This window comes from Parambassis ranga, chromosome 16, assembly GCF_900634625.1.
Source record: "Parambassis ranga chromosome 16, fParRan2.1, whole genome shotgun sequence".
Lineage (NCBI taxonomy): Eukaryota > Metazoa > Chordata > Actinopteri > Ambassidae > Parambassis > Parambassis ranga.
This window is the reverse complement of record NC_041036.1, coordinates 17,301,632-17,316,235: the sequence shown is the minus strand read 5'-3', so window position 1 is coordinate 17,316,235 and position 14,604 is coordinate 17,301,632. Positions and strand designations below refer to the sequence as shown.

At 41.7% G+C, this 14,604-nt stretch overlaps 3 protein-coding genes across 7 annotated transcripts in view; all 3 read left to right on the top strand.

The window, feature by feature from the left end:
• Positions 1-9,972, top strand: part of myom3 (myomesin 3) — a 66,071-nt gene extending 56,099 nt beyond the window's left edge. For 2 of the 3 annotated variants that reach the window (XM_028426156.1, XM_028426155.1), the window contains 13 exons: positions 80-216; positions 2,460-2,604; positions 3,373-3,432; positions 3,939-4,006; positions 5,988-6,098; positions 6,420-6,507; positions 6,788-6,826; positions 7,039-7,144; positions 8,082-8,245; positions 8,343-8,379; positions 8,558-8,580; positions 8,665-8,720; positions 8,799-9,972. In XM_028426156.1, the coding sequence (XP_028281957.1) occupies positions 80-216; positions 2,460-2,604; positions 3,373-3,432; positions 3,939-4,006; positions 5,988-6,098; positions 6,420-6,507; positions 6,788-6,826; positions 7,039-7,144; positions 8,082-8,245; positions 8,343-8,379; positions 8,558-8,580; positions 8,665-8,720; positions 8,799-9,068 (1,304 nt within the window). In that variant the 3' untranslated portion in view covers positions 9,069-9,972. Of the gene's footprint in view, positions 1-79; positions 217-2,459; positions 2,605-3,372; positions 3,433-3,938; positions 4,007-5,987; positions 6,099-6,419; positions 6,508-6,787; positions 6,827-7,038; positions 7,145-8,081; positions 8,246-8,342; positions 8,455-8,557; positions 8,581-8,664; positions 8,721-8,798 lie in introns of all 3 variants that reach the window. The other variant, XR_003671928.1, reaches the window with a different exon arrangement.
• Positions 9,973-10,100: 128 nt separating this feature from the next.
• Positions 10,101-10,945, top strand: fabp10a (fatty acid binding protein 10a, liver basic). Its single transcript, XM_028426158.1, is given in 5 exon segments — positions 10,101-10,235; positions 10,237-10,321; positions 10,411-10,583; positions 10,669-10,758; positions 10,842-10,945. Coding segments are annotated over 5 exon segments (519 nt in total). The 5' UTR covers positions 10,101-10,115; the 3' UTR covers positions 10,893-10,945.
• Positions 10,946-11,270: 325 nt separating this feature from the next.
• Positions 11,271-14,490, top strand: srsf10a (serine and arginine rich splicing factor 10a). Of its 3 annotated transcripts, none has more exons than XM_028425443.1 (6): positions 11,271-11,421; positions 12,136-12,240; positions 13,015-13,118; positions 13,230-13,395; positions 13,570-13,617; positions 13,714-14,490. In XM_028425443.1, exons 1-6 carry the CDS (start codon positions 11,357-11,359, stop codon positions 13,985-13,987), a joined length of 762 nt encoding a protein of 253 aa, XP_028281244.1. In that variant the 5' UTR covers positions 11,271-11,356; the 3' UTR covers positions 13,988-14,490. The 3 variants fall into 3 exon arrangements, with proteins under 3 accessions (XP_028281244.1, XP_028281243.1, XP_028281245.1); XM_028425442.1 differs by having other exon boundaries at positions 13,570-13,620; XM_028425444.1 differs by lacking the exon at positions 12,136-12,240 and adding an exon at positions 12,446-12,762 and having other exon boundaries at positions 11,284-11,421; positions 13,023-13,118; positions 13,570-13,620.
• Positions 14,491-14,604: the final 114 nt, after the last annotated feature.

Below are 14,604 nucleotides of genomic sequence, written 5' to 3'. Positions count from 1 at the left end.
ATACATGTATTTCTTTGACAACGCATGCCTACTTGTGTTTTTGCACTGATTTAGTGTGGCTTTCATTTCCCTTTGGCAGTGATAGCATTGAAGTCTGGCTGGCAGGTGGAGGTCTCTGAGAAAGGCAGTGTGTGTCTTTGGCTTCAGACGGAGAGTCTGAGTAATACTGCTGAGCTCCGTCTCATCTTCAATGACCGTGAAATCTCCAGCACTCCGGTAAGAACCACGATGCGGGTTATCCTGCGTTACTAGCTCAGAAGGTTCAGGAGGTCATGAGTGCTGTCAGAGTCTGGAAGAAAGGATCCAACAAACAGTGAACTTCTTGAGCCGCTGACTTCAAAGTTGCTGCTTTGAGATATAGGACAACAATTTATCCGAGCTGATTCACATCGCAATATTCTCGTCAGGGTCAGCTCTTAGACAGCTTGGCATCAGTGTCATCTTGAGTCAGATGCTGTATAATACCATGATTTTAGATGACTGTGAAAAAAGTGCTTGTTTTTTTTGGTGCATGCCCATTCACTTTTTCCATGCCATATATAAACATTTTAGGATTGTTGAAGGCCTACAGCATTGAAATGCACTGCTACATGGATTTAGGGCCAAGCTACAAAATGCATAATTATTATATGGATTATTGTACTACTACCGTTTTTCACCATTTATGATGCGTGAAGTGGAAATATATGTCTTATATTTTATGCTATAAATACTCTTGTGGGCCTTAATATAGTTTTAAAGGTAGGGTAGGAGATTTCATTCTGATGCACTTTTTGTTAAATTAGTGTAACTTCTCTTTACAATTCGATAGCAACCAATTATTAGGCAGTTTCACTTTAAAACGAAGATTATGAATCATCTGTGGAAGATATAAAACAATAAAAACATCAGCCAATCCTCCAGGTGGACCCTGCGCGGAGTATTGGCTGGTTGTCACTCTCTTCCTGCTCTGCACGCACCAGGGAGGTGCGTGCATGATGGCCGTAGTCACAGATGTCGTCTTCAGATAATGCACGTCCATGTGATTGGGAGGCGTGGCTTCAGGGTGAGCTCTGAGAGAAAGGGGGCGTGTGTTTAGTTTTGAAATCTCGCAGACTCTCACTTTAAAATCTACTACCCTACCTTTAAGTGAAATGCAGTAGTAGGCAACAAATCAAATAAATTAACTTGCAAATCTCCTTTTTTATGTACAATAAGTGGCACATTTACAATTGTCATTGTCATAACATCAGTGTGCAGGTGGATGTATCTCTGATCATAACTAGTCACAATGAATCCAAACAGCTGGTAGGTGTTTCAGTAAATGTCCTGTAAAGCAGGAAATTGAGGCTGCTGGCAAAGATGAAGAGCAGGTACGCCAGGCAGCAGAGCAGTGTGGAGGAAAGGTCAACTGAGGTGTAGGTGGAGGAGGAGCCCACATCTAAACAAGAAATGGGTACCTTTGTGCGTATGCTAAAGAAAGGGAGAAATTGGTACAACTTTCTTCAAACCATCATTATTCATGGTGGTGCCTCATTCCCCTTAGATTTCCATGTAGAGATAATAAGACCATTTCCCAGGCTGAGACATCCTTTCATTTAATGCGGCTTAAATGACCTCAGGATCTGCTCAGCTATTTGAAACTACAACAAAAAGCGTTGTCATAAATATTACTACCATTACTGAGGGAAAATAATGCATTACTTCTAGCTACAAGAAATATGCAAAACAGAAGCACTGAGATTTGTCCAGCCATTCTAATATGCAATTTGAACTCCGATGACCTAAAATAAGCCGACAGTAGTCGGTAATCATTGAAGAGCGTAAACTAAATGTGAACAAACGTCTGTAACACTGATGCATGTTACGGCACTGTGTTTAAAACAATCAGCGCTGAGGCGAAGGTTATTGAACCATGCACTGATGTGTCCACAGAGACAAACAAATACAGTCTGGTATATTTATTGTGGTTTCACAACCCTCGTCTGCTGCATTCGGCGCATCAGCCCGCGTTTGTGTGAGGCGCACGGCTGCTTTGTATTCAGCAGCTTCCATTCATCACTTGTATTTCATTTTCATTTATACCATTATTTCCCAGTATCAGAGTTCCATCTGAACAGTACTGATTACCCATTATTTCTAAATGATCACAGCTGAGGTTTGCAAATTCAAAAGCCATTTAGCTGATTAGGGCCCTTAGGCTTGCCATACATCACAAATCACATCCACGACTGAGGCCTATCAACATGCAAGGCATACACTTATCTTGATGAACATAAAAGCCGTGAAAATGAGCTCAAAGGCTGTTTCCTCAGCGTCCCTGTTTGTTTGTGTTAGAAAAGAGAGTTTTTCATCTACTGTCTGCACATGTCATTCCAGAGGCTTTTGCATGCCGATTCCTAATAACATCAATGCGGTGACATCGAGCCGTGTGAGGCGTGCGGTGTATGTGTGGTAACGTTTGTTTGCTCTTTCTGCAGCACCGCAAAATCAACTTCGACAAGTCCAAAGGTCTGCTGGAGATTGTGTTTGATCAGCTCTCTCAGGAGGACGAGGGCTCGTACACAGCTCAGCTGAAGGACGGCCGCGCCAAGAACCAGTTCACTTTGGTCCTCGTGGATCAAAGTAAGTGACTTACCAGCATTACTGTAAACCGCAACGAAACACTGATTTATAATATTGATGGTGGAATGGCTGCACGGACAATCAAAGGGTGCTCGATTAAAGAGAATGAAAAACACACAATTGTGAGAACCACATGACATCTTATTACTATTTGCAAACACACCATAGTAATGCACCTGTAAGACATGTCTGTAAAGACTGTTTTCTCCCCATTTCTGCCACCTAAAGATTTTCTAGACTGTTTTTAAACAACACTCTGTTGTGATTTGTGATGAAAAATGACTGTAAAATGTAAGTTTGTCTACCTGTTTGTGCCAGATTAGGTGTTTTACACTAAAATAATGGTAAATGATGATAAGAAACTACCATGTTGCTGAGTACAAAGTAATGTTTTACTTCTGTAATAACTTACAATTGAGTTTTGTATTGTGAGAATTTGTGCTTCAAAATAATGTATTATTTCTGCATGTACAAAACAAAAATTGCATCATTCCTCCCACAGCAGAGGTTGTTATTCTTCAAAACCTATTTGTCATAACAGAAAAATATGAGTCTTTTGGTGCCTAGGAGGTTGATAAGTATAGATAAATATGGTAATATTTAAGAATAGAGCCATAGCAGCTCCCTGTGATCTACTGTTCTGTGTAATTTGGCTCTCTGTGACATTTCAAACATTGCAGACAGCCAGTTACAATAGTTTTTACCTGGGTTGCTTGTTGTTTGGGTTTATTTTGCATCGATCTCATGGTGTTTTTACATGTTTTTCAGAGTTCCGTCAGACGCTGCGCTTGGCTGACAGAAACAGACGTGACCTGAAGAGAAAGGCTGGTGAGAACTCTTCAGACACAACAAACGCAGTCAGACCAGTCACTGTAATAGGACAGCTGTGTTGTATCACAGTGAGTGGGTGATTTGTTCTTTAATAAACAAAATCGCTTTTTTAAAGTTAAGCTTGTGCATATAATTTTCACCATAGCTTTTGATATTACCGCACTCACTCACTCTAACTATGGAGTCACATGCAGAGAAAAGCTTCCTGTGCTACTGAACCCGCCTGAGCTCAGAGCCCTGATATAACTCATTTGTTATATCACAGGTCAATGTCCCAGTGCGTGCTTGTGCAAGAAGAAAATTTCACACTAGGTTCACCAATCAAAGTCCACAGAACATTTTACTCGGACAATGAAGAATACGTGCCTACTAATTTGAATTCTGCATCAGACACCAGTTATGTTTATCATATTGCCATAACCTATCTTGATAACAGCAGATTATGTTTCCATTTTCCATGGCTCTACATAGGTGGATAATAATTTGATCTGTTTTTTTTCAAGGACCCTATTTCCAGGAATTCTTGTCATGGAGTGTAAATGAAGATTGTGAATTAATTATACAGTGCAAGGTACTATTTCATATTGTTAATAGGAATAACACAACTAATGTAACATTGCATTAGAAACTGCAACTAGTGATGACCAAATAATAAAAGAGAAATCTTCCTGAAATTTTTACTTAGGAGTGATGTGTGAATACACTGCTCAAAGAAATAAAGGGAACACTTAAAGAACATAATGTAACTCCAAGTCAGTCACTCTTCTGTGGAATCAGCCTGTCCAGTTAGGATCAACACTGATTGTGAATCAGTTTCAGCTGCTGTTGTGCAAATGGAACAGACAACAGGTGGAAATGATCAAGACTATAAAGGAGAGGTTCTGCAGGTGCTGACCACAGACCATGTCTCTGCTCTCATCCTTTCTGCCTGATGTTGGATCACTTTTGCATTTGGTCAGTGCTCTCACCCCTAGAGGTAGCATGAGGAGGTGTCTACAACCCACACAAGTTGCTCAGGTAGTGCAGCTCATCCAGGATGGCACATCAATGAGAGCTGTGGCAAGAAGGTTTGCTGTGTCTGTCAGCACAGTGTCCAGAGCATGGAGGAGATACCAGGAGACAGGGTCTGGAGGCCCCATGGAGAACGTCCTGCTGTATGCAACATCCTCCAGCATGAGCGGTTTGGTGGTGGCTCAGTAACGGTGCATTTCTTTGGAGGGCCGCACAGCCCTCCATGTGCTAGCCAGAGGTACCCTGACTGATGAGATGAGATGAGATCCTCGATCCATTGTGAGACCATATGCTGGTGCAGTGGGCCCTGGGTTCCTACTGATGATGACAATGCTCAGCCTCATGTGGCTGAAGTGTGTCAGCAGTTCCTGCATGATGAAGGCATTGATGCTATGGACTGGCCTGCCCATTCCCCAGACCTGAATCCAATCCAGCACATCTGGGACATCATGTCTCGGTCCATCCACCAACACCATGTTGCACCACAGACTGTCCAGGAGCTGACTGATGCTTTCTGGGAGGAGGTCATGTCCAGGCATTGTAGGGAGGTCATACAGGCACATGGAGGCCACACACACTACTGAGCCATTTTGACTTGTGTCGAGTAATTTCCACTCAACTATTTCCACTATGTAATGAATGAAGATTTTCAACTGGAATATTTAATTCACTGAGATCTAGGAGGTGTTATTTTAGTGTTCCATATTTTTTGAGCAGTGTAGTATGTAGCTGTCCCTGATATTCAGTTTGTATGTGCTATGCCCCATTGAATCAACGTAGAAGCTGTGTATAACACTAGAGACTGTACTTCATACAAAGCAGAAACGTGACAGAATGGATTACTACTGCTCCTCCTATGATTAGAAGTGACTGGACTTCCACAGAGCTGCATTTCTGTCAGCACAAAATAAGGCAAGGAATGGCAACATCTGCCTCTGAGCCACTAATCTGTGAAAACAAAGATGGAGCACTTTAAAACTCCCACCCTCTGAGCTGCTGGAGTCAGAGATAGTCTAATTTATTGTCCATAGATCAAACATTAGTTCACTTGACCAGCAAGGGTTTGTTTTTACCAAGTGTCCAACACATAGACTGTATGGATGGAACATCTATGTCTATCTACATCCTGTATAGTTTTTTAGAGGAAATAGGTGCAGTGTGACAGAGCAGAGACAGGTAAGGCGCTGTGAGTTGTTGACTGACTGTCAATCAAAGAGGCCATGCCCATAATTATGCCAAATTTAACACTTCTGCAAAGGGCCTCATTTGTTACTCACTTGTTCCAGTAGTAGTCAAGGTGGCAGAACGGAGCAGTACCCACAGTAAGCCCAGATCATGGTGCTACATCTTCCACTCTCGTGGACTCAGTGGCCCATCTAGAGGTGCAAAGTGGTATCATGTAAGGGTGTGGTTGCTGCAGCATCTTTTCAACTTATTTTTAAACTAACGATCTGACAAATTCAGCTGCTTTATCTCACTCGTTGGCATCAGTGATGATTTCTGTTCAAACAGCATTATCTATCCTCTGTCTCCTCACACAGGTGACAAACACAAACAAGGACACATCTCTCAGATGGTTTAAGGACGGTGTGGAGGTGAATGAGGCCGTGTATGAGAAGTCATCCGGGAACAGCACACTCACATTCTCACAGGTACCCTAAAGGTTTCCTCCCTGTTCCGTTGACAGATAAGAATAGCTCGGGCTAATGTGCATCAACATTCACATGCTGTAGCTGCTGTAGAGAAGGAAAAGGAGATAAAACACAGTGACAGGCAGATGACATTTTTAGGATTAAGTCTAGACAAGTCTCACTTTGAGGCGTTCCTGGTGTCACCTTGGAGTGTGTTTTAAGGTTATCTTGAACGCAGTATGTATCGACAGTATTTTGGTGTTTGCTAGAGATATTAAACAAAGTTTAATAACAATTAGAAAAGTTTTGGACGTGTTACATTTTTATATGATTTCTCTTCAGGTTACAATGAAAGATGCAGGCTCATACCGAGCCGTTGTGTCTGATGGGAGAGGAGAGGATGACAGCACCTTGGAGTTACTGAATGATGGTGAGACCTCCTCTCTGCAAATATATGACAACTATTAATCAGAATTTCTTTATTTATCCCAGAGGGGAAAAGTTTTTTACAGACAAGTGAAAGATAGCATAGGATTGTAAAATATAATACATATCTAATTAACATCCAATCCCTGAGTTTTTTCTAAAAGAAAGATATTTACCACACTGTAACTCTCATGTGCATTGCCTCAGAGTTCTTATTCATAATAAAATGAGGTGGTTAGATCCAGCTCCACAACACAGACTGAATGTTTGTTTTTCATTTGTAGAGTACGACCGTCTTCTCCAGCAGCTGAGTAAACAGTGTGGTGAGTTACACACAGTATGTGAAATGTGATAATTACTTTTTTTTTACATCAGATGCATTGTGTTGGGATGTGGATAACACACCTGTGTTGTTTAACTGCCATGTGTCCTGGTTAAGCTCCTAGATTAGAAACACACAGCTTTAAATTACCAAGGAAACTGATATATAGCAGACATGTGGCATTAAATAATCAGAAGCTCTGCCTCTCTGCAGCATTGTCAGCCGGACCGCTGGGGATTCAGAGCACTGCTGAAGGTTTCAAGCTCTACTGCTCATTCAAATATTATATAAGCTTCCTGAAGACCAGCTGGCACTTCAAGTAAGAACACATGCCAAGAAGCACCTCTCTGACCCGACTGCACATATTGTAGAAACATGGCGCTGAAGATCATTTGGCTTCAGCAACATTACAGTATTTTGGTGTTCAGTGCCAGTCACAGAGCTGAACCACAGAATATGTCAAGACAGGTAGGGTGTAGCAGCACATAGTGATGCAGAGATGAATGTCTGCCAGGGAAAGTGTCTGGCAGTGTGGATGTATCCAGAGCTGCAGAATATGATGATATAATGTAATGCTTCTATATTGACTGCTTCTTCAATATTTCTGTTTATTTGAACGGTAAATAAATTAATAAATATTCAGCACATCAGTGCATTTATTAATGAAAATAGTCAGTATTTCCTGGTTGGACATTAAGTCATATCAGAGCAGCTCAGTTTGAGTGGGTTAAAAGCTTATGTTCAGTCACTTAAGCACAATGTAACACACACACAAAACTAACAGACCACTGCAACAAAACAACAGTTCCAGGCAAGACAAGAAGCGGCTAATACATGGGCAAGCTAACAGAGGGTGACTTAAGTTAGGCTAATGGCTCCATCTGCTGGAGCTTTTGAGTATAGCCGCTGCATTAGAAATAAACTATATAATGCAGGCTGACGTGCTTCATGACCCTAGATAGTGTTGATATTGTTGTCCAGTCTGAGCTCAGTTTATAAACCTCTTCTGCACTATTTCTGATACATAAGCACATCTTGGAACACTCGCTTCACAATTAAAGAGATGCTTTTGCTGTTAGTATAAAGCAGCACCTTCCCTTAACTTTCTAAAAAAACTAAACATTCAAAGACATTTTATATTAAGTGTAGAACATAGTGATAATAAAATTAGTTTAAGTCATTGGCCATCTTTAGGACTAAGGCTGGTACAGTGAGGTATATAAGTTGGCTTATGTTTAGGTTCTCTTTGCATGCAGGGAGAAGAGGGTCGACCAAGAAGCCAGGACGAAACCTGGAAGCAACATGCGCTACGTGTGGCTGGAAATGTTAAACCCAACAGAGAACGATAAAGGCAAATACACGTTGGAGATGTTTGATGGCAAAGACACTTACAAACGGTCCCTTGACCTGTCTGGACAAGGTATATGGAAATTCCATTAAAACACGCTGTCAGAGCCTCTTTAAGTGTTTAAGTGTTTTCTGTTTATCATCATGAACATGTTTATCATTTCGAACAGCCTTTGCCGATGCCTTACTGGAACACCAGCGGCTGAAGTAAGTGCTGCACAATGTGCAGAGGAGGCATGTAGCATGGCTTGCTAACTAACAGAAAACACTCAAGAGTCAAAGGTAACAAACTGTTTGTAATACAGTGTTTACACAGGGGCTCCTGTTTTACTTTAAAATACATATTATTGTTTGACTTTTTTTATTCTTTCTTTTTATCTCACAGGAAACTGGCCATTGCTGAGAAAAGTGAGTAACAAGTTATCAATTCTGTCCACAGTCAAAGACTCAGCTGTGCTTATGGTTGCTTTTTGTTTTTTTTGTTTTTTCCAGATCGGGCCAAAGTGACACAAGGCCTTCCTGATGTGGTAGCCATCGAGGAGGGAAAGGTACAACGTTGGCAGGAATTTGATTTGATCCTCACTGGTGTCTGTCATTTGTGTAATTTTGTTACATCCTCTCCTCAGACTCTGTGTCTGACGGGCTTCATCGACGGCGATCCAGCTCCTGAGGTCTTCTGGCTCCGTAACGACAAAGAGATCTTTAATCAGTCTCAGTTTACCATCACTAAGGAATCAAAGTGCAGCACCATCACTGTCCACTCTGTCAACATGGCAGATTCTGGGAAGTACAGCATCTTTGTGCGTAACCAGTATGGTTCTGAAACCGTGGATGTAACAGTGAGTGTTTACAAACACGGAGAGAAGCCTCCAGCTAATGCAGTGGAGATGGGTTAAAGGTGGGAATTCAGTAAGGTTTGCTTTGATGTGATTTGAATGTATTGATTATAGATGTAGATGTCTCTAAATCTACTATCTAGAGACAGATGGAGACTATGTAACTTAGATATAACACAATTTCATATTGTTTTCGCTTACATTAATAAGCTGATTAGTTCACGTCACAGTTACTATTGTGCAAATGCAGCAGTGTGACAGGAAACGGCCCCCAAACCCCATCTGTGGACCTCTGCCAGTCTTTGTTGCCTCACAAGTAGATTTAACTTTTTTGTTTTGGATTGTTGTCACCAACAGTCTATCCATTCCTGTGTTCATGTGTGAGGACATGCTGGATAACTCCTGCTCCGATATCACTTTGACCGACATTATTGTGCCAGTTTTCTGACTCTGTGTCATCATGTGTTTGTGTTACTGTTGCACTGCTCTTTATCTTCTTGCGGCTTCAGTTCAGTTACATAATCTCACTTTGATTGGTGAGATTACATAGAAAAATAGCTTGTGTGTTTAAACACATGCACGAAACCTCAAACACACAAACCCTGAGCTTTAACCGAGCAGATTTGTCATTCATTCATATATGAATAACACATATTACTCTCATGAGCTCCACACAGACAAGCAAACGGTCCGCAGTGTCATTAACCTGTCCGGGCCCCACTTAGTCAGGCACGTTCATTCGGTTCATGACATTTACTTAAGATCCGTTATTGAATGAATGAGCCCCTAAATAAATATTAAGTGTATTTAACAGCCCGGTTCTTGTGTTGATCCTTCTGTGATTTCTAAGTTCACGATCAATGGTTTGATCCTTGTCCATGTATTGTCTCTGCAACACTACCTCTAAACTGCCTTACGTTCATTTCACATATGAAAAATACATGTATATCTGCATGTTACGCACATCTAAGCCATTTAATGTCTGGTATATGTGACAAAAATTAGCATTTGAATTCATCTTTGGTGGAAGCTGAGGTGGAGCCAGACAGGAGTAAGTGAACTCCAGGTTGTTCAAACAGCAGCGATTGCTGCCGTTATTCATTATACATGGCACTGGGCCCCATTGAACTTGTGTATAAGAAGGTGCAGCAGCAGGGTGACGGCCTCCACATTGTGTTGAGCTTCACTCAGCTGTTTTAGCCTCCAGCCACCTCGGTGAAGGAGAATCTCAGACCGTCTAGAAAACATGGACTTCAATGGAACATGGCAGGTCTACTCTCAGGAGAACTACGAGGAGTTCCTCAGAGCCATGGGTGAGAAAAAGATTGTTATATAAAGGAAATATATTTTTTGTAGCTGTACTGAGCATGAATTTAAAAAAAAAGCATGTTATGCTCAACAGAACTCCCTGAAGATGTTATCAAGATTGCCAAGGACATCAAGCCAATTACTGAGATCAAGCAGACTGGCACTAACTTTGTCATCACCTCCAAGACCCCTGGAAAGTCTGTGACCAACTCCTTTACCATCGGCAAGGAGGCTGAAATCACCACCATGGACGGCAAGAAGCTCAAGGTTACCAATTCACCCTGCTTACTACTATTTCTCTTGAATAAATCAAATGTAAATCTTTTGCCAACATAAGTCGTTTATGTTGCAGTGCATTGTCAATATGGAGGGTGGCAAAATGGTTTGCAATACTGGGAAGTTCTGCCACATGCAGGAGATCAAGGGTGGAGAGATGGTTGAGGTAAAGTGCATTTTACTAATACACATCTGCGGTTAAACTACGCGGCTGTGATTTAATTCTGTATTTTCCTTATCCTTTTTCAGACTTTGACCATGGGCCCAACAACTCTCATCAGGAAGAGCAGAAAGATGTAAGCTTTGCAGTGAAGAAACCAGTGTCTATTTAAATAAAGGTGTTGCTTAATACATGTGGTTAGTGTGTGTCGTCACTGTGTGCACCTGGCCATGCTTTGTTCCATAAAGACATGTTTATGTTCCCATGCTAGATGTAATTAAAACATCGGTGCTTGTTTAGTGAACATTTTGGGAACAAATGTCAAATCCTAAAAACAAATCATCATTAAATCATCCATTCATTTCATATTTTTTAATGTCATAAATATGTAGGCGGAGATTTAAGGTTCGCTGAATGAGTTTATTAATGTCCTCAGAAGTCCTAGAAACACGACTGTGTGTGTGAGAGTACACCCTGTTGGACCCAAATGTCTGAGCATGCGCAGTGCGAAGAGAGCGCGCCGACCACGTAGTGTCAGCTGCAGTAAGGCGTCAGGACTTGTGTGGTTAAACAGCTGTTAGCCTGTAACAGGGTGTCGCTGAAGATGGCGAGATACCTGCGGCCTCCTAACACGTCTCTGTTCGTTAGAAACATCGCCGACGAGTCGAGGTATGTCGTCACTTTTAACCCTTACAGCGTCTGTGCACGCATGATGAAGCTAACGTAGAGCTCGGTTTTTAGCAAACATCAGTCATGACCAAAATAAGCTCAGTGACGTCGACGGTATGAGCGACTCCAGAGAAGCAGAGAGTCGACTTGTAGCTTATTTTTAACCCTTGGCTGCTCGGGAGAATTGCTCACACTCATCATTGGACTCATTTCTCCTGCATAATGTTTGCTAACATCTGTCAACAAGCTGTCGGGACTGTTGTAGCTGAAGTTACTCCTCCTGTTACAGGATGCCGTGTGTGTTTGTGTTCTGAAACATAAACAGTAAGATAATATTCAAGTACGCAACGTTTATGTAACATTATTATTATTATTATGACAACTATGTGTAGTGGAAAGTAAAAAAAATGTCTTCCTGATTCAACAATATGATCCATTCATACTTCATTAAATAACTAGAATAAACAAATCAAGACAAGACAAATCGAACACCTACCATTTATGTAACACTCTGAGGGAACGCATGTTATTTGTGGCTGCAGTGACTGTGTGAATCTGATGGTGGCTGGCTGGATATTATGATGTTACTACCTTAGGAAGTGGGGTTTGTGTGCTGGTAAATGTTCATATCTTATGTTGGCACCAGCTCTCATGTATACCGTGCACACAGGGCTCCAGCCAGGCTCTCATTGTGCTTATTTTATGACACTTTAGGCCAGAGGATTTGCGGCGTGAGTTTGGTCGTTATGGGCCTGTTGTAGATGTCTACATTCCACTTGACTTCTATACACGGCGGCCAAGAGGATTTGCTTACATTCAATATCCTTTATCCTATTCATTTGGATTTGATGGTGTTTACTTTAAGAGATCATTCAAATTAGGTTGCAGTGGGTTCACTGACACCTGACCTGACATGGAGGAATATTTTTTTGTTGTGTTTTTATCCCTTTTACATTGAAATGTTTCTGTATTTTTTTAGCACTCTGTCCATTCCTAACCAATATTTCTTTTGTTGTTGCCTTAGAATGGTAAAGATACAGTTCTGGAGACTCCACATCAAAGAAAGTTGAAAGGCGGTTGTAGAGTAGATTCAAGCCAAAGACAACCAGGCCACAAGCAGTAGTGGAATTTGGAAAATAAAGAGAGAACGAAAACATGAAGATGCAAAGAGGACAAAAAAAAGAGAGCGTCCAGACATCCATTTGTCTACCAAAGGGAGGAAAGGCAAAGTGTTTATTGGGCAAAGACACGCAGCAAACCTCAAGTTCCTCTGCCAAGAAAATAAAGATCAAGCTGAAGGTCAAAGGTCAAGCATGTTAAAGGTAACAAGCCAAACGTTTTGTATCCTACCAGATCTGATCACCATCGATATTTGTCTTGTCTTCACAATTTGAAATCACAGATGGGCCCATTGATTCTGTGTAAGAGTTTTTAAAAATAAGTATCTTAAATGACTTATTTTTCCCCTCACTGATGCTATAGCTGTGTGTGTTTTATTCTGGGGCTGTCGCCTTTTGTTTTAGTTGTGCATGTGTGCAGCTGTCTGTCACAAGTATACAACCTCCTGATTAAAGGGCCTTAACAATCCAGCATGTTTGAAGATGTCCGGGACGCAGAGGACGCTCTCCACAACCTGGACCGCAAATGGGTTTGTGGGCGCCAGATTGAGATCCAGTTTGCACAGGGAGACCGCAAGAGTATGTCACTGTCACTTCATATTGAAATAAATATGACCATTGAGCCTACTATGTTGAAAAAATACCATTACCTGATATTTGATATTTCATTTGCTAAATGTGTCCTTTAAGCTCCTAGCCAGATGAAGGTTAAGGAGCGCCATTCCCCTCGCACTTTCTCCCACCACGATGACCGTGATAATCGCGGAAGACGCTCCCGGAGCCGCAGTTATGATCGCCGCAGATCCCGGAGCCTCTCTTTTGAGCGTCGCCCCCGGAGGTCTGAGAGCCCTAGAGAGTGAGTGGTTTTATACGATTTTAATTATAAGGAATGCTTTGCAATTTTGAAAATATACTGAATCTTAAACTAAAAATGGCACCGCAGTGTTCCATTATAAGAACTACATGTTGTCCTGTAATGGTAGATGCTGATAGTAGTAGTAGTTGTAGTTGACTGTGTTCTATTCTACAGGTCTCGGCCCTACAGTCGACGTAGACGGAGCAGAAGCCATGAAAACGAGAAGTAAGCTAACTTGTACCTACAATGTTCCAGTAATAACAGACTATGCCCTCACTATGCCCTTGTATGATGAATATTTAATGTTATTCCCACCAGGCACAAAGGTCCTCCCCATGACCACAATAGAGCTCACCATGAACCAGGGTCACGCAGCCGCTCTGCTTCCCGCTCCCCTTCCCCATCAAGATCCAGACCTAAAGGTAAAAAGAGAGGGTCTAGGTCCCACAGCCCACCTGAAGACCTCCACCCTGCCCCCAGCTCCCAAAAACAGTTAATAGGGGGGTCTCCCTCACGCTCCTACTCTAGATCTATGTCTCGGTCCCGCTCCCGCTCCAGGTCATGGGCTGGACGCAAGTCTGGGGGCCACTGACTTGACTGGGCCTCTGGATCCGTTCTGTGTTGGATTCCCTTTTGACTATGATAACTAGAGTAAAGGCTTTCTGCTTGCATTTTTTTTATCTCATTATTAAGGAATACGTTACCAAGGCAACGAGAGCAGCAGAAGCTATGAACATTTTTATACATGGTTTTCCCTAGAAGAAACATTAGAGCACAGTCAGTTTGTGTAATGATATCGAAAATGATGTTCGGCTTTGCCAGTGGTATTTTTGTACTTGAAGTTAGCAAAATCAACATCAATAAGTCAGTGAGTCTCCCGTCTCTAGCATAGTTCTGAGGTTTATGATGTAAGCAAAAATGAAGTTATAAGGGCCAGACTTACCAGTACGTACCCTGGGATTATAGGCCTGCTTTCAGGTGGACTTTAATTTCAAGAGGTAGTCGTAGTTGCTGTTCTGAATGTATTATGTAATATGGTGTTCAGTATTTTACTATGTGATGCGTTCAAGATAAAATGTTTTCATTTATGTATAATTGTTCAGTGAGTGAATTGAAGACCTTTACCATCCTTATTCATCCACCTGGTTTTCTTGGACAATAACAAAACTCTACTTACAGTGGGTTATGACGGCAGAAACTGAAGCACAG

Coding starts and splice junctions, on each gene's coding strand:
- srsf10a (XM_028425442.1), top strand. CDS start 11,357: ATGGCGAGATACCTGCGGCCTCCTAACACGTCTCTGTTCGTTAGAAAC. Junction 11,422..12,135: donor AACATCGCCGACGAGTCGAG/GTATGTCGTCAC, acceptor ATGACACTTTAG/GCCAGAGGATTTGCGGCGTG. Junction 13,119..13,229: donor TGCACAGGGAGACCGCAAGA/GTATGTCACTGT, acceptor GTGTCCTTTAAG/CTCCTAGCCAGATGAAGGTT.